The sequence below is a fragment of the Ovis canadensis genome, chromosome 17 (genome assembly GCF_042477335.2).
Source record: "Ovis canadensis isolate MfBH-ARS-UI-01 breed Bighorn chromosome 17, ARS-UI_OviCan_v2, whole genome shotgun sequence".
Taxonomy (NCBI): Eukaryota; Metazoa; Chordata; class Mammalia; order Artiodactyla; family Bovidae; genus Ovis; species Ovis canadensis.
Genome location: NC_091261.1, coordinates 27441247 through 27464406, shown reverse-complemented (window position 1 = coordinate 27464406; position 23160 = coordinate 27441247). Strand labels below are relative to the sequence as shown.

General features: G+C 43.9%; 1 protein-coding gene and 1 long non-coding RNA gene across 2 annotated transcripts in view; both read right to left on the bottom strand.

Annotated features, from left to right (window-relative positions):
* Positions 1 to 2627: 2627 nt before the first annotated feature.
* Positions 2628 to 9098, bottom strand: LOC138422206 (uncharacterized). The gene is made up of 2 exons (XR_011249792.1): positions 8670 to 9098; positions 2628 to 2838 (listed from the first exon to the last, which is right to left on the bottom strand). It is a non-coding gene; the product is annotated as an uncharacterized lncRNA (long non-coding RNA).
* Positions 9099 to 12111: 3013 nt separating this feature from the next.
* TBC1D9 (TBC1 domain family member 9) overlaps positions 12112 to 23160 on the bottom strand; it is a 120824-nt gene continuing 109775 nt past the window's right edge. Inside the window, exons 17-21 of the mRNA XM_069556855.1 lie at positions 18903 to 18968; positions 17935 to 18021; positions 16434 to 16508; positions 16236 to 16339; positions 12112 to 14232 (exon numbers count right to left, since the gene is read on the bottom strand). Coding sequence (XP_069412956.1) covers positions 13507 to 14232; positions 16236 to 16339; positions 16434 to 16508; positions 17935 to 18021; positions 18903 to 18968 — 1058 coding nt within the window. The 3' untranslated portion in view covers positions 12112 to 13506. The remainder of the gene's footprint in view (positions 14233 to 16235; positions 16340 to 16433; positions 16509 to 17934; positions 18022 to 18902; positions 18969 to 23160) is intronic.

Sequence of the window (23160 nt, the reverse complement as noted above, 5' to 3'; positions counted from 1 at the left end):
GCTCTCCAGGGGGGCTTTCTTTGCCCTTCTAGATTTCATAATGAAATAGCTTGTGTGGAGGTTTACTTAGAAATTGTCCCTTAATGCTCTACTCCAGGTTTCTGGGCCATTGCCATTTTGAGATGTGCCCTGTTTGTTTAGCTTCTTTGCTAAACTCTCTGGTTCAATATTTCTTTTCTTTAAATCCAAGTATAATTGATTTACATTGTTTCAGGTATACAGCAAAGTGATTCACACACACACACACACACACATATATATATATATATATATATAAATCATTTTCAGATTTTTTTCCATTACACATTATTATTACAGGATTGAATACAGCTCTCTGTGCTCTATATTAGGTCCTTGTTTATTAGCATCCCTCTCCCCACTTTTCCCGTTGAGTAACCATAAGCTTGTTTTCTACATCTCAGAGTTTATTTCCGTTTTGTAAATAATTTCGTTTTCATCATTTGAAAGTTTTTAATATTTTAAAATTTATTTTTTGGCTGTGCGACGCGGCATGCAGCATCCTAGTTCCTGGACCAGGGATTGAACACATGCCCCCCGCTCCCCACCCCCACCCCACAGTGGAAGTACAGGTCTCAACCACTGGACCATCAGCAAAGTCCCTTTATCATTTTTTATTAACAGATTCAACGTGTAAGTGATATGATATTTGTCTTTGATTTACGTCACCCACATGCTGCTTGGGAATCAGAAGAAACCGCGAAGGAGAAGGAGTAGCCAGCATAGAATCTACTTCTCATTGCTCATATCCTCTGCAGGGTCTGGGCTCCTCAAGGCCTTGCTGTGGTGTCATTCCTACACTCCAGTTTTTGTCCCTCCAGCCTGAGGGAGACTACCGAAAACTCTGCCCAGCACTTTGCCTCTTTGCCACCACTGGTTTTTGCTTGGCTTCTCAGCCTCTTTACCCTGCACTGGTAAATAACGACAAATTCTAAGGAGAAAAGCTAAACATCCCCATGCACATTGGGATCACCTCCATGCATATTCCTCCTTTCCAGGACCTTAAGTCCCTGAAGTCCTAGCTGTTTCCTTATGCATTCATTTCTTTGTTTTGTTTTCACTTTTGGTATTTTATCCAGCTTTTCTAGCTGTTCTTGAATAGAGTCAGTCTGACACAGATAATCTATTGTACCCAGAAGTAGAATCATATACTTAACAACATATCTTTTTAAAGATTAAGAAGGGTGAGCAGATGCTTGATTCTTATGGTATTAGAAGTTATTGTTTAACTCTGTGCGACCCCAGAGACGGCAGCCCACCAGGCTTCCCCGTCCCTGGGGTTCTCCAGGCAAGAACACTGGAGTGGGTTGCCATTTCCTTCTCCAGTGCATGAAAGTGAAAAGTGAAAGTGAAGTTGCTCAGTCGTGTCCGACCCTCAGCGACCCCATGGCCTGCAGCCTACCAGGCTCCTCCGTCCATGGGATTTTTCAGGCAAGAGTACTGGAGTGGGGTGCCATTGCCTTCTCCATTGTTTAACTAGAAAATTAAAATAGATTCATACCTTTAAACATAAATTAGTTTATCTGGATTGTAAAAATTGATTTGTACTAGAAATCTTTATGAATATCAAATGATCTGAAACAAGTAAAGCATCTTTTGCATACATTTAAAACATTTTTGGTTTTCGTATATGAGGCATTCTAAATCAAAATCTCTGTGAAACTAATTAGGCTGTACTGTATGCTCTGGCCATAAGCTTGTATTTCAGTATCATTGGTACAAATTGAGCCACTATTACTGCCAGTTAAAAACAAAATGGCTTCTTCTTATTATAAATAGTGAGAAGCAGCAGAGAAGTTTAAATTTCCATTTTTAAATGAACTCTGATGTTTCTTGAGAGAGAAGTGGCCTTTGGTCACAGGGAGGAGAGAGAGGGACACTCGCCCCCATCTGTCTAGTGTGTGATAAGGAGAAATACTCAGGACACAAGCAGCCGAGAACGGAAGGCTGCCTAGGGAGATGCTCCCATCTGGGCTGTAGAAAAAAGCACCGTTAAATACTAGCAATTCTCAAATGGAAACCTTGATTCAGTATTTATGCCTAACACATGTCTCGACATATCGCAAAGTATCCAATGGTCAAGAATCTGCTTGAAATGCAGGGGACCTGAGTTCAATCTCTGGGCGGGAAAGATCCCCTGGAGAAGGGAATGGCTACCCACTCCAGTATTCTTGCCTGGGAAATCCCATGGACAGAGGAGCCTGGTGGGCTACAGTCAATGGGACATGAATTGGAGATTGAGAACACAATTTATCACCCCTCCATTTCTCACGGGAGAGGTGTTGTGCATATGGTGTGACACCTCAGCTTATACATCATAGCTCTGTAAACAGTCTTCCCAACAGCAACTCAAGGCACCTTGGTGCTCTAGGTTGCCCACACCTCAGCAGGATGGGAAAAAGATTCAGCCGAGAATAATGGGGTCAGGGTCAGGTTTGGAGTGTGATGGAGATGGTGAAGGTAATGTAATTCCACACACCCGTCTCCATGGTCCTCCTGGAGCAGTGGGTAGGGAGCTCTAGGACTCACGTGGTGGACAAAGCCTGGAGCCCAAGACAGGACACTAAATGCTCGTGTCTGGGGACAGGACTGAACCCAAATGGCTTTGATTCGTGACATTTTTAAGGTGGTGTTTTATTAAATAATATATATTTTTAAATACAGGCAGGGGGAAGGGACAGATGACTGGGGCCAAGTCTGCCCACAAGCTTAGCTTCATTGAGTGGTTTTACTGAATTTCTTAATTCACTTCTTTCAGGAACCAGAGGGGTCTCTAAACTCTCCAGGTTTGCTTTTATTCCCACAGAGTTTCCATGGCAGCTGCAATCAGAAGGGGAGGAGAGAGGGGAGATAGAAAAGGGAGTCAGTAGCAAAGGGCAGAGGTTTGTGTCGGGGGGGGGGGGGGGGGGGGGGGAGATGCTTCTTCCCATAAGAGGTGGTTCCACTGACCCACCCTCTGGTTTGTCGACTCCTTCTTCTTTTCTTCCCCCAAGCTCTCAGGTTAGAGACTTTAAACTGGGAGTGGAGGATCTCCTCCGGTTTCCAAAGACTGTGTCTGTAAGATGGGGGAGCGAGAGCAGCAGAGACTATATGAGGGAAGTTAAGCGGGTGGCCGTCCCACCTGCTGGTCGACTCAAGTCAGCGCCACCCCTTCCCCGACCATCACAGCCAGAGGTGCCGATAGGAAGTAGGATGCGGACATTTCCAAGGGGACTAGACTCACTGATTTTGAAACCTGGCCTAGCTATTTCACCCAGTGAACTTACCCGTCTTTCTTTCCTGTTTCTTTCTCTGTCCCCTACCCCGCCCGCCCTTGCCAAACTGAGCAAGAGCATTACCCAGGTTTGCCTGCAGGTGTCGCTGTCTGTGAGCTTTCTTGGTAGAAGGGCCACTTGGCATTGAGCCCTCTGCCAAGGTTAAGGTTTTATTATTTTAGAAGTAGCACCGTTTAATTTTTGAACGGCTGTCTCATTGCACGTGGATCGTTTTGACCTTTGTTTCTTCAATCAGACCTTTCATGTTTTTAGCGGAGCTTTGGCAAGCATCTCTTTTTCAGAGAAAATACAAAGTGCAGTAGACGGAAGTGCCTTTGGAGAGGGGCAGGACCTTTTGGAGGATGACGGGATCTGGCCTAGACTGCATTTTGGGACGTGATTTTTGTCCATGCTTTTTATGAGCTTCTGACTGTCAGGAGAGGCCAGCAGAAGTCACCTGTGATTCAGGCCAGCCCGATGGGAGGTGGCACAGGCATGCTAGCCAAGGGCGCTGAGCCCCTGGGGACCGCCTGGCCCTGGCATGGCTGTATAAGGGAATGTTGCCAGTTTAAGGCCACGAACCCGAGAGGAAACTACATCCTAAGCAGAAAGAAAATCCTCTGGAGATATTTCATGTTAGGTAATGTTTGCCTCATGGAGGACATCATCTCTCCTGCACGTAATCTTTTCTTCCTCTGATCCTTTGGTTTCCTGTGTCTGTAATAGAGTAAAGCACATTGTCTCGGCAGAGTGTGACCTGAGCAGATGCTTCTATCAAGCTTTTCTCGATATTCTTTGAGTTATTACACTTCACAGCTCTGCCCTCCTTTTCTGCCCTAACTGTATTGAGCAGTTAAGGGCAACGTATCCTTTTAGTTTTCACTAGAGATGTAAAACTTTAACTGGAATATGTTGAATGTGGGCCTCAAAGTTAGTCACAGGGATTGGTCTTTAGCCCAACATTACCCTCTAGTGGGATACAGTAGAATAGTTATTAATTAAGTATGTGGGATGCAACTTAGCAGAGATTTTTCATCAGATTTGCTCTGTGGCAAATACAAGTGGCTATTAAGACTAAAGAAGAAGAAAGAAATTTAAAAAATACTCTTATTTCGAAAGTCATTGGTCTTCTGAGAGAGTGAAGCAATTCATTATGCTTAATAACCTCCTCACTGTCTTTCATTGTATTCTCTCATTGTTGCCATAGTGAGTGGCATTTACAACTAGACAAATAAAAAACAGAAGTTAGATATAAAACAGGTAACAGAATTGGTACTTAAGACAACGACACACTATTATAGAACGCATGACACCAAAATGTAAAAGGGAAACACAAAAGAAATTGAGAGAACCAGTAGATACTTAAAAAAATATTCAACTTCCCTACTATGATAGAAATTCAAATTGAGATGATATATCATCTTTTATCTATCAGATTAGTAAAAATTGGAAGATGGTTAACCTCAAATGTTGGTGAACGCATGTGAGAACAGAGTTCTGGTTGTTGATGGGAGTGTGAACAAGTGAATTATTTCAGAAGGAACTTGGCAGGGTTTGTTACAGTGTTAATGGGTATATGCTTCAATCCCATGTTTTTACTCCTTCAGTTCTGTCCCAAATAAATATTCCTACATATGATCCAAATCACTCTGCAATGATATTCACGGACACAATGTTTATAATAAAAAGAATCTATCATAGTGGAAAGTCCATCAGCTGGGAGGGAGGAGGAGTGTGTGGTTAAATAAAATATAGAACACTTTCTTTCTATGGAAACTGTCCTGCCATTAAAATAAGTGAATTAAATTTAAACTGATATGGAACGATCTCTCTGCCACTTAGAAAAAATGAAATCAAGGAATACTTTCAGTTTGATCTACTTTTTAAAATGTGTGTATGTAATAAACAACCAACAAAGACCTACTATATAGCCCAGGGAACTCTGCTTAGTATTCTGTCATAACCTAAATAGGAAAAGAATTTTAAAAAGAAAAAAAAAAGTGTGTGTATATACATATACATCTATGTCTATATACATAGATGTGTGTAAAACTTTGTAGGACAAATGAGCTTCAATCTCACAATAATATTACCATGAGGGAAACAGAAGTTTGTTAATAAAGGGAGGGGCTTCCCTGGTGGCTCAGGGGTAAAGACCCCGCCTGGCAATGCAGGAGACCTGGCTTTGATCCCTGGGTCGAGAAGATCCCATGGAGAAGGAAATGGCAACCCACTCCAGTATCCTTGCCTGGGAAATCCCATGGACAGAGGAGCCTGGGGGGTTACAATCCATGGGGTTGCAAGAGTCGAACACTGCTTAGCGACTAAACAACAACAGCAAATTAAACACCAGGACTTTCCCAGTTTTTTAAAAAAATATTCGGGAATTTCTTTGGCTGCACTGGGTCTTAGTTGTGGCGTCAAGGATCTTTCATTTGGCGTGCAGGCTTCTCTCCAGTTGTGGTGTACAAGTTTAGCTTCCCTGAGGCACATGGGATCTTAGTTCCCCAACCAATCAGGGATCAAATCTATGTCCCCTGCACTGGAAGGTGGATTCTTAACCACCGACCACCAGGGAAGTCCCTAAAAATCATTCTTCTCGCTCTGCCCATTTGGAAAGAAAATGGAATTCCAAAGGAGATTCTGAAACCTCCATGTCAACTTGTGTGTATTTTTAAAGCGACTCCATCTTCTACTTCATTTGTAAAGGCATCACATGTGTTGCTTAAAGAAGTCAGTATACCTGACTGATAATTGCACTTAAGCAGGCATCACAAATTCCCTTATTGCATGCTGCATGTTCTTTATGTTACCAGCTCTTGAAGAAATAACCCAGGGATACACCCCAAAATATATTATGCTTTTTTTCTCATAGACTCTCTCAAAGGTCTTCTCAGCTTAAATGAACATCTCTTTGATTTCTCCAAGAAGTGAAGTGAAGTGAATTCACTCAGTCGTGTCCGACTCTTTGCAACCTCATGGACTGTAGCCTACAGGCTCCTCTGTCCATGGGATTCTCCAGGCAATAGTACTGGAGTGGATTGCCATTCCCTTCTCCAGGGGATCTTCCCGACCTGGGGATCAAACCCAGGTCTCCCGAATTGTAGACAGACGCTTTACCGTCTGAGCCACCAGGAAAGTCCTTTCTCCAAGAAGGATCCAGTGAATTCAAATGTCTCTCCCTTATTTCCCCCTTGTTCTGACATACAGGTCTTTCTCATACTGAGAAGAGATATTGTGTTGTATTACACTGGAAATAGCTGATGTTTCAATACAAATTATAGAGGAAGAATGTCCCAATATGTGATGCTAAACCCTCTTTTTGTCTTTTGATGAAATTTCATAACATATATTGTTTCCTATCAAGATGTGCAAAACTTCAAATGTCTATGCTATCCTTTATTTCTCATTCTTAGGTTTAAATTTGGGGCAAGAGTTGTTGGAGGGACTGAAATATTGCACATGGTTCATAGATGTTGACAGCATGACAAAGGAAGCTGTAAATCATATTAAAAAAACCAGCAAATGGGAAAAATAAATAAACTGTTATCCCTCATATATTTTAGGTTCCTTGCTCCTTGGAATATCAATAAGTGCTGAGAGGTTAGTCTATGGAGAAACAAGCAGTAACTTAATTATAAACATTTTTATATGCTTTTTTAAAATCAGACATCCCTACCAGCTGAGTGGTAAAGAATCTATGGGCCAATGCAGGAGACATGAGTTTGATCCCTGGGTCGGGAAGATTCCCTGGAGAAGGAAATGGCAACCCACTCCGGTATTCTTGCCTGGGAAACCCCATGAACAGAGGAGCCTTGCGGGCTACAGCACACGGGATTGCAAAGAGTCAGATGCACTATAAGCACATATTATGGTGTCCGAAGTTGAAGAGATTTGAAGTTAAAGAAAATGTGATTACACTGAAGGTTTAGAAAGACTGTGTAAGCATCAGCTTAGAAGACTAACTGGAGGGTGTGAAGGGCAGATAGAGTGGCTACAATCCAGCAACTTGTACAGTAATCAAATCTTTATCCCACTCAGACTAACTGATGGCCAAAGAGGCCCACTCTGATGGCTGCCTTCCGACTGGTAAAAGAATATACGTAAGCATGCTCAGTCGTGTCCGACTCTTTGCGACTTCATGAACCGTAGCCCTGCCAGGCTCCTCTGTCCATGGGATTTTCCAGGCAAGAATGCTGGAGTGGCTTGCCATTTCCTTCTCCAGGGGATCTTTCCAACCCAGGGATTGAATCCGTGTCTCTTGTGCCTTTGGCACTGCAGGCAGATTCTTTACTGCTAAGTCATTGGGGAAACAGACCCCAGTTAAGGAGAGTCACCTTGGAGCTGCCAGAGTCAGGGACTATAAATCCACAGATAATCTTCCATCTGGGCTTCCCAGGTGGTGCTAGTGGTAAAGAATCACCTGCCAATCAATGCAAGACACGCTCAGTCATGTCCAACTCTTTGCAACCCCATGGACTGTAGCCCACCAGGTTCCTCTGTCCATGGAATTCTCCAGCCAAGGATACTGGAGTGGGTAGCCACTCCCTTCTCCAGGGGATCTTACTAACCCACGGATGGAACCTGGGTCTCCCGCACTGCAGTGAGGAGGATAGATCAAATATTAATATAAGAGTCTAATAAAACCCTTTTGGACAGTCAGACGAACACAAAGCTGAACTAAGACAGTATAGCTGAGAATAGATAGAGGAACACAGATTAAAAGGTGCTCAGAAAGAAACAATGGATTGACTTCAGTAACTGGAGGTGGGTCATAGTCAGGCAGGAGGACTCATGTTTCTGGCTTCAGGTACTGGATGGATATTGGTATTACCAATTAAACTAAGAAATAACAAAGGGGGACAGGTTATGAGGAGAAAGTCTAGTTTTTGAAGTGTGACAGAATCTGATATACAGTAGATGGTATTCAGTCATAAAATAAGTGAATTCACTAAACAATTGATTATCGTCAACCCGGTCCTGGTATTAGTCTAGCCAATACTTTGCCCTTGAGGAATTCTAAGAACAGCTATAGGGTTTTTGTTTACAGATCTTGGTCTCCCTGTGAAGGTGAGGAGGGGAAGTAGTTGTGAATCCAGGAAGCGCAAATAGTCCAGAGCTTGGCCCTCAGCCGTCTACTCCCGGAGACTCTGAGCAGACCCAGATGTCTCCACCTGAGCCAGTCCTAAGCTCACAGGGACAGCTTCCCAGGCCCCACCTCCTCTCCTCACTTTGCGTCTCCTTATAAATTCCTTTGTCTGGCTGTATAAGCTTTTCTTTTTTTTTTTTAAAGCATTGAACTGTCAAGAATATGTTAAACAAAAGACACAGGGCCTGAAACATTAGGTAAAAGAGTCATTTTAAACCAGAAAACAGTATGAAATGCTTTGTACTCACCACATCAATTGCTATTCTTTTCAGGTTAGAAGTGGATGCTGTAACAAAAGAGCCGTCTTACAGGACGGGTCATGAAGAACACGCAGAAGAGTTGCAGAATGAGGCAGTGACCAGGACTCCCCACGAGGTTCACTGTTAGATTCTTGAACTGAGCGAACTCTGAGTTGAAGTCGCCTTGACAAAGCTTCTGTCAGAAACCAGGCCAAGCTGCTCCATGTCTGGGGACAGGGAAGTGAGAAGTCTAGCCACCCTCGCTACTGACTAGGACAGGAACGTACCGGGAGCTGCCCTCTGCGTGGCCGCCAGGGTTCCCGGTCTGCATCCTTTGGTGGGGATGAGGATGCTGTTGGCAGTGAACCCTCTCGTTGTCCGCGGTTCCCACGGTGGCATGCGCACACAGCTTACCCACCTCCTACCCAGACTTGAAGTAATGCAGGATGGGAGGATGTGGCTAGATCTGTGGTTTCTCTGGGGGCGTTCATTTCCTGAGCATTCAGGCTCCAAATGGTCTCTCTCTCTTTCCCTCAGCAGTAAATTTCTTTTTTGAGTTTTCATATATGAAAGCTCTGGGCTTCCCAGGTGGCGCTAGTGGTAAAGAACCCACACGCCAATGCAGGAGAGGAAAGAGACATGAGGTTTGGTTCCTGGTTTAGGAAGATCCCCTGGAGGAGGAAATGGCAACCCACTCCAGTGTTCTTGCCTAGAGAATCCCATGGACAGAGGAGCCTGGTGGGCTATAGTCCATAGGGTTGCAAAGAGTTGGACGCAACTGTAGTGACTTAGCACACACATGTGAATCTGAAAGCTACACTAAGGCCGGTGTCCCAGTGCTCTGGAGCTGGAAGCCCATTGGGATGCCAAATCAAGTCTATTACCATAGAGACATTGAGCCCGTCATTGGGGATGGTGTAGTAGTTATTAGCATCACAGGGGAAGTGACCATTCAAAAAAGACGGTCACTCATAATACACTGAAATCAAAGAGAATAACCCATAGAAATACTAAAGACATAACACATCCATTAGAAACTTGAGAGGAAGTTTAATGCTGTTTGAAATGCCCTCTTTGCCTTCTGGAGGCCAGAGAAGGAAGACGCTTACAAGATGGACTCATAGGCTGAACTGGCAATAATCAACTCAAAGGCTCAGGGCTCCTCCACATGCAGCCTTTAGAAGCACACAGACTAGAAATTGCCGTTGTAAAATACATTGACACTGGGATAAAACCATTGTGAGCTGTTTGAACAAATAAGGACAGTATTACAACAGAGCATCAAGAGAAACATGTTTTCAGGGTGATGTACTGTTCATTTATAATTCTGTTCTCAATGATAATGGAAAAGTCTGGCTCCTCTCACTTACCTCAGTTCAGTTGCTCAGTTGTGTCCAAATCTTTACAACCCCAAGGACTGCAGCACGCCTGGCCTCCCTGTCCATCATCAACTCCCGGAGTTTACTCAAACTCATGTCCATTTGGTCAGTGATGCCATCCAACCATCTCATTCTCTGTCATCCCCTTCTCCTCCTGCCTTCAACCTTTCCCGGCATCAGGGTCTTTTCAAATGAGTCAGTTCTTCACTGGTGATGCCATCCAACCATCTCATTCTCTGTCGTCCCCTTCTCCTGCCTTCAATCTTTCCCCGCATCAGGGTCTTTTCAAATGAGTCAGTTCTTCGCATCAGGTGGCCAAAGTACTGGAGTTTCAGCTTCAGCGTCAGTCCTTCCAATGAATATTCAAGACTTATTTCCTTTAGGATGGGACTACTTGGATCTCCTTGCAGTCTAAGGGACTCTCAAGAGTCTTCTCCAACACCATAGTTCAAAAGCATCAATTCTTTGACACTCAGCTTTCTTCACAGTCCAACTCTCACATCCATACATGACCACTGGAAAAACCATAGCCTTGACTAGATGGACCTTTGTTGGCAAAGTAATGTCTCTGCTTTTTAATATGCTGTCTAGGTTAGTCATAACTTTTCTTCCAAGGAGTAAGCGTCTTTTAATTTCATGGCTGCAGTCACCATCTGCAGTGATTTTGGAGCAAAAAAAAAAAAAAAAAAAGCCTGTCACTGTTTCCACTGTTTCCCCATCTATTTGCCATGAAGTGAGGGGACCAGATGCCATGATCTTACTTTTCTGAATGTTGAGCCTCAAGCCAACTTTTTCACTCTCCTCTTTCACTTTCATCAGGAGGCTCTTTAATTCTTCGCTTTCTGTCATAAGGGTGGTGTCATCTGCATATCTGAGGTTATTGATATTTCTCCCAGAAATCTTGATTCCAGCTTGTGCTTCATCCAACCCAGTGTTTCTCATGATGTGTTCTGCATATAAGTTAAACCGGCAGGGTGACAATACACAGCCTGGATGTACTCCTTTCCTGATTTGGAACCAGTCTGTTGTTCCATGTCCAGTTCTAATTGTTGCTTCCTGACCTGCATACAGATTTCTCAAGAGGCAGGTCAGGTGGTCTGGTATTCCCATCTCTCTAAGAATTTTCCAGAATTTGTTGTGACCCACACAGTCAAAGGCTTTGGCATAGTCAATAAAGCAGAAGTAGATGCTTTTCTGGAACTTTCTTGCTTATCTGGAAGTTCACAGTTCACTTACTGTTGAAGCCTAGCTTGGAGAATTTTGAGCATTACTTTATTAGCACGTAAGATGAGTACAATTGTGTGGTAGTTTGAGCATTGTTTGGCACTGCCTTTACTGTAAAGTAAAATTAATTAATTAATTAATTTAAAAAAATGAAATAAAAATTGCCATTCAAACTAAAAAAAAAAAAAGGTGACCTTTTCCAGTCCTGTGGCCACTGCTGAGTTTTCCAAATTTGCTGGCATATTGAGTGCAGCACTTTCACACCATCATCTTTTAGGATTTTAAATAATTCGACTGGAATTCCATCACCTCCACTAGCTTTTTTCACAGAGATGCTTCCTAAGGCCCGCTTGACTTCGCATTCCAGGATATCTGGCTCTAGGTTGTTGATCACACCATCATGATTATCTGGGTCATGAAGATCTTTTTTGTATAGTTCTTCTGTGTATTCTTGCCACGTCTTCTTAATATCTTCTGCTTCTGTTAGGTCCAGACCATTTCTGTCCTTTATTGTGCCCATCTTTGTATAGTTCTGTTTATTCTTACCACCTCTCCTTAATATCTTCTTCTGTTAGGTCCATACTATTTCTGTCCTTTATTGTGCCCATCTTTGCATGAAATGTTCCCACACCAGGGATTGAACCTATGCCCCCACAGTGAGCACCAAGGCACAACCATTGGACCACCAGGGAATTCCCCAAAGTGTATTTCTTATCTCAAAATATTTGCCTATAAACATTTGTTTCCTTACCCAAAATGGTTGTCAAACATAATTTCCCCTGCAAAGTTTTCAAAAGAATAATGTTATCACCATAAACAGGAACTGAAGTACTGAGATAAAAGCCACATTTGAGTATCCATGTATTTTATTTGTTCACATTTATCCTATTTGAGGTTAACACTACATCACTGGACAGTTTAAAAAAATCATTCTGTAAACAAAATTAAAAACAGCAGCAACAGCTAAAAATAAGGACACAATGGATTCTAAAATAAAGGAATGCATTGGAAGGAATATTCTGAATATGCAAAGAAAATGTGACCATGATTATGAATTCAACAATAAGAAGAAAAAAACTCCAGCATCTGTAAAAGACAAGACCGTAACAGTAATAAAAAAGAAGCGAAAATACAAAGTGCAGGTGCGACAGGTTTCATTTCCAAGTCCATTCAGTAAATAGAGCATACTATTCTCTTATATAAAGTGTCAAGTTCCGCTTTACACACTCAGTGACGTGACCTTGCAGACTTTTTTTCATTTTACATTATCTCTACATTGATTTAACTGGAAAGATGGTCATATGTGATACATGGTATGATTTCCTGAACCTATGGAGAGCATGGAAATGGCAAAGTTTATTGTTTTATTTTTTTGCTGTATTTGCAATGAGTAACAAGAAGCTGAAAATTCAGTATAAGAAGCATAAGTACTTTTACTCTTCCCCTACCCCCACCCCACCCCCCAAATTCTGAGCCCTCTTACCATTTTTGTTGCCACTTTCAGATTCTCTGTCACCAAAGACTGTTCATTTTCCCCCTGAATTCCGGCCAGCTGACTTAAATCAATGCAATTGATTTTTCAATGCAATTTGGTCTGGTATTTGCCCAAACTGATCAAATAGAGGTGTTATTCTGGCATCACATAAAAATCACTTATACTTTCCTAACTGCTTAGAACCTCAAATGGGAATGCCTGCAGAATATGCTTTTTGAATAGAGGACTTTTATGAAATATATTTCAAATCTTAAAAAATAGCTTTAATGCTCCCTTAAAGTGGTATAGAATTTATCCCAGCTGACAATGCCTATGCCATTTAAGAACATTCTCTCTCTCTGTGGCATCTCACTTTCCTTACAGCTCTAATTTTATTCAAAAAGCCCTAATACACAATGGCTGCTGCCTTATTTAGCGTTTAAACAGCACTATGTATACAGCTCAACAGCAAGATTAAGAAGTTATAAATGCACACATATCACAGACAGAGTCATCTTTTTTTTGGGAATTCACTGCATTCTGGTAAATCCCCCTCCCCCCAACAAAAGAGCGGCACTGTACCTACATGGAGGTGTTTTAAGTATTTCTCCAACAGCTTTTCATTGTATTATATTATGAAAACACTAGGCTTCAGGCCGGGTACTAATAAATATTTAATTTAAAAGGAAGACTGAAGCCCCAACACAGAACATAAAAAAGACCCCGCCCCCGCCCCCCGCCTTTCCGGTCCCCGGAGAAGGTGCCCGATTCAGCCGGACAAGGCCGAGATCTCATAGTCACTGATGGAGGTGAGGGGCTTGCCCATCATCCGGATGTTTTTTGCACTGGTGATCCTGGCCATCATGCACACGGGCTTGTCGAAGTACTTCACGAGGGCCGGCTCGGTCAGGAGAGAGGCCAGGAACTGTTCGAAGGTGATGGCCCAGTCCCGGTCCAGGCTGGTGCTTCGGGGCAGCGCCGCTGTGCCTTGGCCGCTGCGCACCAGGACCGTGTCCTCGCCGATGTCCTCGCAGTGCAGCTTGTCCTCCTCGTGGGAGCCGGCACTCAGCACCGAGTAGGAGGACATGGAGCTGTCGTCCTTGGTGTCGTCGTCAGAGATGAGCATGGAGGAGCAGGCCCCGTGGTCCCGGGGCGAGGAGTCCTCCAGCTTGATGTCCTCCATCTGTCCGCCCAGGGAGTGCTCCTCACCGGCGCCGGCCAAGCTGGCGGGGAGGGGCTCCGCTGCTTCGGGCACGTAAGGCTGGCTCGGCCCCTTCTTGGGGAAGAGCACGCTGCCGGGGAGGCCCTGGTGGCCGGCCGGCCCGCTGCCCCCACCCCCGCCCTCCTTGGCAGGCTGGGGGGCGAAGAGCTTGCCCACTTCCCCAATCTCCAGCAGGAGGCTGGTCACCGCCGCCGTGGCGTGGTACAGCTCCTGCTCGTTGGGGTCCTCGCTGAACATGTTGTACATCGTCTTACACAGCTCAATAAACTGCCCCTGAAAAGTGATCGGGGAAAACACAAGAACATGACCACCTCATAGGGAGTACACAGCCAGGACCCAAGTGGACTGCAAAGCCGCTTAATATCAGGACTCCTGCAAGAAAGTCCTGTTGTGCAGGTTTAAAGGGATGGATGGTGGATTCAGTCTCTTTATTGTGTGTGTGCTAAGTCGCTTCAGTCATGTCTCTTTGCAACCCTATGGACTGTGGCCTGCCAGGCTCCTCCGTCCATGGGATTCTCCAGGCAAGAATTCCGGAGTGGGTTACCGTTTCCTCCTCCAGGAGTTCTTCCTGACCCAGGGATTGAATCTGCATCTCCTGTGTCTTGCACTGGCGTGTGGGCTCTTTACCACTAGCTTTATGACTGTAGCCAAGCAGGATTTGAACCTGCACAGAGAGATGCAAATGGATGTCCTCTTGGTCACAGCTACAGGCCTTTTTATTAGCGGTTCCTTTGTTATACAAATGTTTAACTAACTCCTTTATCCTCTCTTGCTGACTTTTAAGTAAATCGTAGACCTCATCTTATTTCATGCCTATACACTTCAGCATTCGGCCCAAGTTTTCCAAATTCAGCTCAAATCCTCTCTCCCATGACACATCCGCTGGTTTCTCTGGCCAGAAGTCATGTTTTCTACCTCCACCCAGATAATCTATCTCTTCTTCTGTTAATAAAAAGCATTTTCATCCTGTATTTTAAATTATTTACATGGTTGTATCTTCCTCATTATATTTCAGCTGTTTAAGGGAAAAAAGTCAGACACCTATTTACAGCTAAGTACAGTGGTTTGGAAATGGCATGAGCTTGTCTTTTGAATATCTGATGGAATTTTAAAATGCTTTTTGGCACACCATGAGGCTTATGGGTCTTAGTTCCCCTATCAGGGATTGAATCTGTGTCCTCTGCATAGGAAGCGCAGAGTCTTAACCACTGGACTATCTGGAAAATCCCTCTGAGGGGTTTTTATTTTTTCACCTTTTTTTGGGGGGTGGGGGGTTAGGGTATAGCCGATTAACAAGGTTGTGATAGTTTCAGGTGAACAGCAAAGGGACTTAACCATACATATACATGAATCCAATTTCCCCTACCCTCCCACCCAAGCTGTCACAAAACGTTGAGCAGAGTTCCACGTGCTATACAGTAGGTCCTTGTCAATAATCAATTTTAAATATAGCAGTGTGTACAAGACCATCCCAAACTCCCTAACTATCCTGCCTGCCTCCTGCCCCCGCCACCCCGGCATCCGTGAGTTTGTTTTCTCAGTCTGTGAGTCTCTTTCTGTTCTGTAAGTAAGGACATTTGTGTCGTTTCTTTTTAGATTCCACATATAAGGCATGCCGTATGATATTTCTCCTTCTCTGTCTGACTGACTTCACTCAGGATGACAACCTCCAGGTCCATCCATGTTGCTGCATTATTTCACTATTTTTAATGGCTGGGCAATATTCCATTGTATATAGGTATTACATCTTCTTTACCCATCCCTCTGTTGATGGACACTGAGGTGGCTTCCTTGTCTTGGCTATTGTAAACAGTGCTGTAATGAACACTGGTGTGGTGCATATACCCTTGTGGATGATGTTTTCCTCTGGATAGGTGCCCAGGAGTGGGACTGCAGGGTCGTATGGTAGTTCTATTTTTAATTTTTTTCAGGCCCCTCCATACTGTTCTCCCTAGTGGCTGTACCAACTTACATTCTCGCCAACAGCATAGGAGGGTTCCCTTTCCTCTGAGGGTATTTTTAATGATTGGGATGAGAATGCATGTACTCTCAAAATACCACAATATTTTGTGGTTCCCATTTTCTGAGGTGGTCATTTCCTCATAACAGCGCATACTTTAAATGCACAAAAGCGTCCACAAAATACATTCAAACAGGTACTAAATAAGTGCTCCAGGTTACCATTATCCTTGAGGGATACTTATTCTACATTTACCTATGACTGAGAACAGAGCTTCAAGGTTTAAAATGAATGAACTGTGCTGTTGAGCACTCACCTGATTCAATTTTGGTAAATCCTTTGCATTCTTTGATTTGGCTTTATTTTCTGGAGTCCAGAGTCTCAGATAATTACGATTTTCTTGAGAGTTCGCCCTCTTCCCTAAAATCCACATGCCAAGAAATTAGTGTTCAAAGGTCAAGAAACAACTGTTGAACCAGCAGGAAGGGAAACACAGAGAAGAGGAAGACTGTACCTCTGTCCGGCTTTAAACTCACTGTAACAAAGCCATCATCTGTGCTGTGTTTGCTTCTGCTGTCCAATCCAACCACTGCCAAAAGAGTTAAAAAGAAAAGAAGGAGGGTGTTACATGGTAAACCCACAGGTTTACTAGCATGTGTGAGAGACAACAGAAACACCTCTAGGTGGGGTTACAGTCGGAGAAAGCACTATGCTGGAAGGCTTACTACATTATCTCACTAAATCCTTACTGTACCCAAGGTGACAGTTCTCATCGCCCAGTTCCCACAAGGACCCTGAGGCTCCCAGATACACGAAGCTGCTGGAGGTCATCTAGACAGAGCTAGCATCCTGACCAGAGCTCCTGCCCGTAACACATATGTCAATAAGAAGACTGCGTCTGCCTCTCACTCCTCTCCACTCAGTCACTTAGGTGCTCACAGTTCAAAAGCAGGTCTGAGCTGTGCTTACTTAGGGACTGTAAGATTTAAGAGGCAAAAGGACCCAGGAACAACTCACACTGATTTTCGAACAGGTGAAGTCAGGAAGCTGCCATAATGATGAAGTAAAGAATGCATGGCAGCAGCAAGTGGGAAGGGCTGCTGAGATTCACACATGGCAAAACAGAACAAGTTCACATATTAATCTGCAGGTATTCCCAATGAGCCAGATCATGTCTGGATCGACCTAACAACCATACAGAGCAGGGGTTGGCAAACTTTCTCTGTAAAGGGCCAGATGGCAAATATCTGAGGCAATTCTATCACTGCAGTGTGAGAACAGCCATAGGCAATATATAATTGAATGAGCTTGGCTGTGTTCCTGGCTGTGTTCCAATAAAGCTTTACTTACAGGCAGTAACATTTACATTTTATATTATTTTAATTTTTTAATATACATTTTATATTATCACAGGCCATACAAAGAGGTGGTGGGCCAGATTTGGTCCAAAGTTTGTTGACCTCTGTTACAGAACAGCATATCTGACTACAGGTCAGGCTTTTTCTTTTGTTTATTTGGCTGCAATTGGGTCTTAGTTATAGCATGAAGGATCTTTGGGTGTGGCATATAGGATCTAGTTCCCTGACCAGGGATTGAACCCATGCCGTCTTCTTGGGAGCACAAAGTCTTAGCCACTGGACCACCAGGGAAGTCCCAGTCATACATGGTCCTTTTGATGGGCTAAAGTACCCACTCTCCAGCAGCTGCATGCATGCTAAGTCACTTCAGTCGTATCTGACTCTTTGTGACGCTATGGACTATAGCCCACCAGGCTCGTCTGTCCATGAGGATTCTCCAGGCAAGAATACTGGAGTGGGCTGCCATGCCCTTCTCCAGGGGATCTTCCTGACCCCAGTAGTTACTCAAGTTCAAAAATCTGAAAAGAAAATAGCATATTAGGCAACTGTATTCATATACTTCCTTGGCTGCCTAGCTTTAGGGGCAACTTGGTTTCCAACAACAGAGGGCTCTGGAGAACAAAAACAGAGCAGGCCTGATGAGAAAAAGTCACTTACCATGTGTGCATTCTGGGGTGATGTCTTCAAAGAAGTACTGAGTTGCTTCAAAAGCAGAATCGGGCTCGTCTTGATCGGAGGATGGCTCTGGAGAGAGAGAAGAGACAATTCTCACACTGGCAGGGCCACGACTCAGTGAAAGTGTGCTTTAATCATTCAAGAAGTGACACAGGGGGATCACAGCACTGAGGGGCCTGGGATACCCGCAGCCTCAAAACCTTATGGGAGAGGGTTCCCCCCATTTCTCACTCCGTCTTCCTTTACAGCATCGAGGGGCCTGGAATACCCGCAGCCTCAAAACCTTATGGGAGGGGGGTTCCCCCCATTTCTCACTCCATCTTCCTTTATAACAACCCCTCACCAAAGAGTCCCTTCACGTTTTCCTTTTTTGGAAACTTTCCTAAATCCTATGGAATGATGCTTTAAGGAACCAAATTTTAGATTATTCCCAAATCTATAGTTTTATTCTATCTCTATCCTTAGAGCTAATCCCCCTTCCTTCCTCCCTCCCTCTCTCTCTACTTTCTCTCTCTCCCTCTCTTCCTCTTTCTTTCTCTTTCCCTTCCTCTCTTTCTTTCTTTTTTAGTATTTGCTAGATATTTCCAACTGGTGGCCAACCCGGTCTAAAGCTGAACTCAAAAAACTTCACCATCTTTCCCACTGTCTCTGTCAGAGGTAAGACCGCTCTCCCTAGACTCAGAATCCCAGGAGTTACCAAGTGCTATTTATTTGTTCTCTTGCAAAAGTCTGCTCTATTATAGCAGCTCACACTTTGGACAAATGAATGACCACTGAACCAAGCACCTGCTGATTCAGGAACTCCTGGCAATAATACTGTTCAGTTTGTTCCTAGTGATCCATGAGTGATTTTTGTATATCAAAGAAGAGGCAAACAGGGCACACCAAAAAAAGACATCAAGCCAGGCCAGGGCCACGGGTACCCGTGCTACTCTGCATGGCTCACTTACCAGGTAGGACGTGCATTTTGTACAGGAGTTTGAGCTTCTCTGTGAGGTCCCCATGGCACGCGGCACCTAGAAGTCACATAAGTACCAATATGAAATGTACTGTGCTCACAACAGCCCCGCCCCACCCTGAGGCTTAGTGTCCCCTTGAAGCATCAACCTACAAGCTGAAACCCAGATATTGTATGGGATTGGTGTTAAAAGCTCTGAAATGAGGATGTCTGGTTTCAAAGTCTTTGTATAGATACCATGTGCCCTTGGGAGAGTGAGCCTCTCTGGATCTCAGTTTCCCCTCTAGGAGGCAGGATGACAAATTAGAAGATTCTACCAGTGGTCTTGACATCAGGACCCACGAAAGGTGAGAATTAAAGGTTCTTAGATTAGCAGCTGGCACAAATTAAATGAGTGTTACTGATACAAAGGGCTTCCCTTGTGGCTAAGACAGTAAAGAATCTGCCTGCCAATGCAGGAGATGTGGGTTTGATCCCTGGGTCAAGAAGATCCCCTGGAGAAGGGAATAGCAACCCACTCCGGTATTCTTGCCTGGAAAATTCCATGGACAGAGGAGCTGGGGGCTACAATGCATGGGGTAGCAGAGTCGGACATGACTGAGCGACTAACACTACTGATAAGAAATGCCCAGTGACGGGGCCTCAGTATCATAACTGCTAGAGTTCAGAAATAATCTTGATACATGTTTTTAAAGCCTCTTTTTTAAAAAATTTAATTTTATTTGGTGCCATGCCTTGCAGCATGCGGGGGTCTTAGTTCCGCGACCAGCGATTGAACCCATGCCCTCTACACTCAGAGCATGGAGTCTTAACCACTGGACCAATACATGTTTGAGAGTGCTTCAAATTATTCATTTTAGAAATCCTTTTTAGTTGCTTCTGGTCTCTTAAATAGTTCTTCAGTCCAATTTAGCCTAACCTAGCTGCCATTAAGGGCTTCCCCGGTGGCTCAGCAGTAAAGAATCTGCCTGCAATGCAGGAACCACAGGAGACGTAGATCCAGTCCCTGGGCTGGGAAAATCTCCTGGAGGAGGGCATGTACAACCCACTGCAGTATTCTTGCCTGGAGATTCCCATGGACAGAGAAGTCTGGTGGGCTACAGTCCACGGGGTCACAAAGAGTCGGACATGACTGAGTAACTTCGCATGCACACAGCTGCCATTATATCACCACTGTTTCAGTCCAAAGAATCTTGTTACTTTCTCCCTTAAAGTCAATAAGTATTTCAGGAACCAGAAAATACTTGGTAAGTACATATTCTCAGAGCACAGAGTTCAAGATGAATCAGATTTGGGAAAAGAGGAACCAGAGGATCTGGACTGGTCGACAGGGACAGCAGGGATTATCTCGTCCGACCTCCCATGTCCACATCCACATAGGAGAGGATCCAGCGCCTGCTTGAACATCCTCAGAGTCAGAGATGGGGAGCTCATCCCAACCAGAGGCATCTCATCCCAGCAGGGAACTCCTGAGACACTGAAAATGCTCCTGTCATTTTCACTTCAGTCAGGACCCTTAACCTGCAGACTCAGGTTCATCAAGGTCACGAACTGCATACAACATAAAATGTGTTCACATGCCAATGTCATTTTGGGGAAGAAAATTTCCAGTCCTTATCAGATCTCAGAGATTACGACTCAACAGAAGATGTAGGACGATTCCTCTTCCTGCCCCAAAGTCAAATAGAATAGGTCTACCGCATCTTCATTGCAACAACCCTTCAGATTTTAAGGTCCTGTTTCCCACCAGCTTATCTTCTCAAGGCAAGTTTATATTCCCCAGGCTACACCTCTCTAAGTCTTTTTCAACTTTCTCATATGACATGGTTTGTATACTCTTTTTTATTTTTACTCACATCTACCTTACGTGTTAATGCGTCTCTCAGTCTGCCTCTGGACAGAGAGTTCCAGATGGCTTTTGTCCACCGTGGAAAAGAGTGGAACTGTTCTTGACTCTTCCCCTAATATAGCCTAAGTCTGCATTCAGCTATTTATACTCCTCTTTCTGGAGTTGGACTACACAGTCAACTAAACCTCAAGACATCTGCACACTGACTCATACTACTCATGAAAATAATGACAGACATTTGTGAACCATTCACTTTGTAAAGGACAGGAAAGCCTGACATGCCGCAGGCACTGGGCAACTGAACAACAACAAACCCTCTGTTCACTTCTTTCCATGTGCATTTCACTTTCCTCTCCCAAGAATTCTATGAGATGGGCACTGTTATTATCCCAACCTTACAGATGAAAAAGGCCGGGCTTACTCAGGTAATATGTTCAAGGCCATAAGCTATTAACAGCAAGTGGCAGGCCCAGGATTTGAACTCAGATTTGTCTGACTCTAGAAAGCATAGCTGCAACCACTATATGTATGTATATGCAGACATACAGTCCTTTTACAATCATTTCTTAAAATTTAAGACTTCTGGAGATTTTCCAGGTGGTCTACTGGTTAAGAATCCGCTTGCCAATGCAGGGGCAAGGGGTTCGATCCCTGGTCAGGGAAGATTCCACACGCCTCTGGGCAACTAAGCCCCTGAGCCACAACTTCTGAGCCCACATGCCCGAGAGCCCACGCTCTGAAACAAGAGAGTAGCCCCTGCTTATCCCAACTACGGAAGGCCCCCCTGCAGCAGAAGACCCAGCACAGCCAAAAATAAGCAAATAAATAAACAATTCTTTAAAATGTCAGACTTCCGATTTATCCCTATCACTTTGTTATTACCAATCATTCCCTCCTCTAGTATTATTTTTTTCCATCTTGTTTTCATCCGCCAACATGCTATCTCTTCCAGCTTTGTGTATCTGACACAATTAGTGGGCCTTCTCCACCTTGATAGTTTAAATCGCCATCTGAGTCAGGTAGAGGGGGTTCCTAGTCATTGTAGAGACAACAACAACTAACACTTTCTGAGCCAGGCACTGCTGTAGGAACGTAACTTGAATTATTTCTTTCGGTCCCGACAATCATTACTTTGTAAATGAGGAAACAACCCCAGAGGTTAAACATCAAGCCCAGTGTATAGAGAACTCTCTGTTGACTGTCATGCTCTGGGAGCAGGGTTCAGTCAGTCATGGAATCACCAGCTTCCATTTCCCTCCAACTCTCCAACGTCCAATGACCAGCTACTTTGTGGCATATGTGGCTTGTTTAGAAAAGCTGCCTTCCAGCAATACCACTGAAAAAGGAGATCCAGCTACTCTACGCCTTCAGATAGTAATCTCTTATCTCTAACTCCATAGAGAATCATCTGGTCACTGACTTCAGGGGGGATCTTTCTGGGGATGGACACTGAAATTACTGACCCGTCTTTTTCAGAATTCTTTCTTAAGTTTCTTAAGACTTGAACAGAATTTCTCTTCCCTAGTCGACTTGTCCATCTCCATAGCTGTAATAGACCTGCATGACTGACCACAGCTCTGAGCCTCCTCCCAGCAATCTAGGTGGAGTTTATTTTGCTCAAAGAACTCAACTGCATTTTAAGAAGCCTAAGTACTCTTCTCCAGTATTTTCACCATCATGGACTGCAAGCCTCTCTTTCCTTTTCCCAAGATTTTGAAGAGTATTTGCCTTGTTTGGGTTTGACTAAGCGCAAATAAATTATATATTTATGTTGATTCCTGTCACTTTCTACACATTGGTATTTTCATCCTGAACATGGTTGCCACAAGCAGATTTACCCCACAACAAACTGACCATAAGGTCACTTTGCCATAAAAGATAAAAATAATTACTGGTTGATGGTTACATTACACTGGAAAAACAGATATCAATTTTTGCAAATCCTTCAGCAAGCTAATCTAAGCCAGACTGTGTTTTCACCATTTTCAAGAAACTTATATACCCATCAGGGATCATAACCATTTCCTTTTCATGGGGCAGCAGGAACTTGATTCTCCTTTTGCCATCAATGTCTAATACTGAGTGATAAATTTGGTAAAGAGCCTGAGAGGAGAAGCTGTCCTACCCAAATTACTTAAAGAATTGATTATTAGTGCTCTTGAAGGTCACTGGGAATTAGCAGCCACTTCTTGTGGCTCAGATGGTAAAGCATCTGTCTACAATGCAGGAGACCTGGGTTTGATCCCTGGGTCGGGAAGATCCCCTGGAGAAGAAAATGGCAATCCACTCCAGTACTATTGCTTGGAAAATCCCATGGACAGAGGAGCCTGGTAGGCTACAGTCCATGGGGTCGCAAAGAGTCGGACACGACTGAGCAACTTCACTTCACTTCTTTTATATC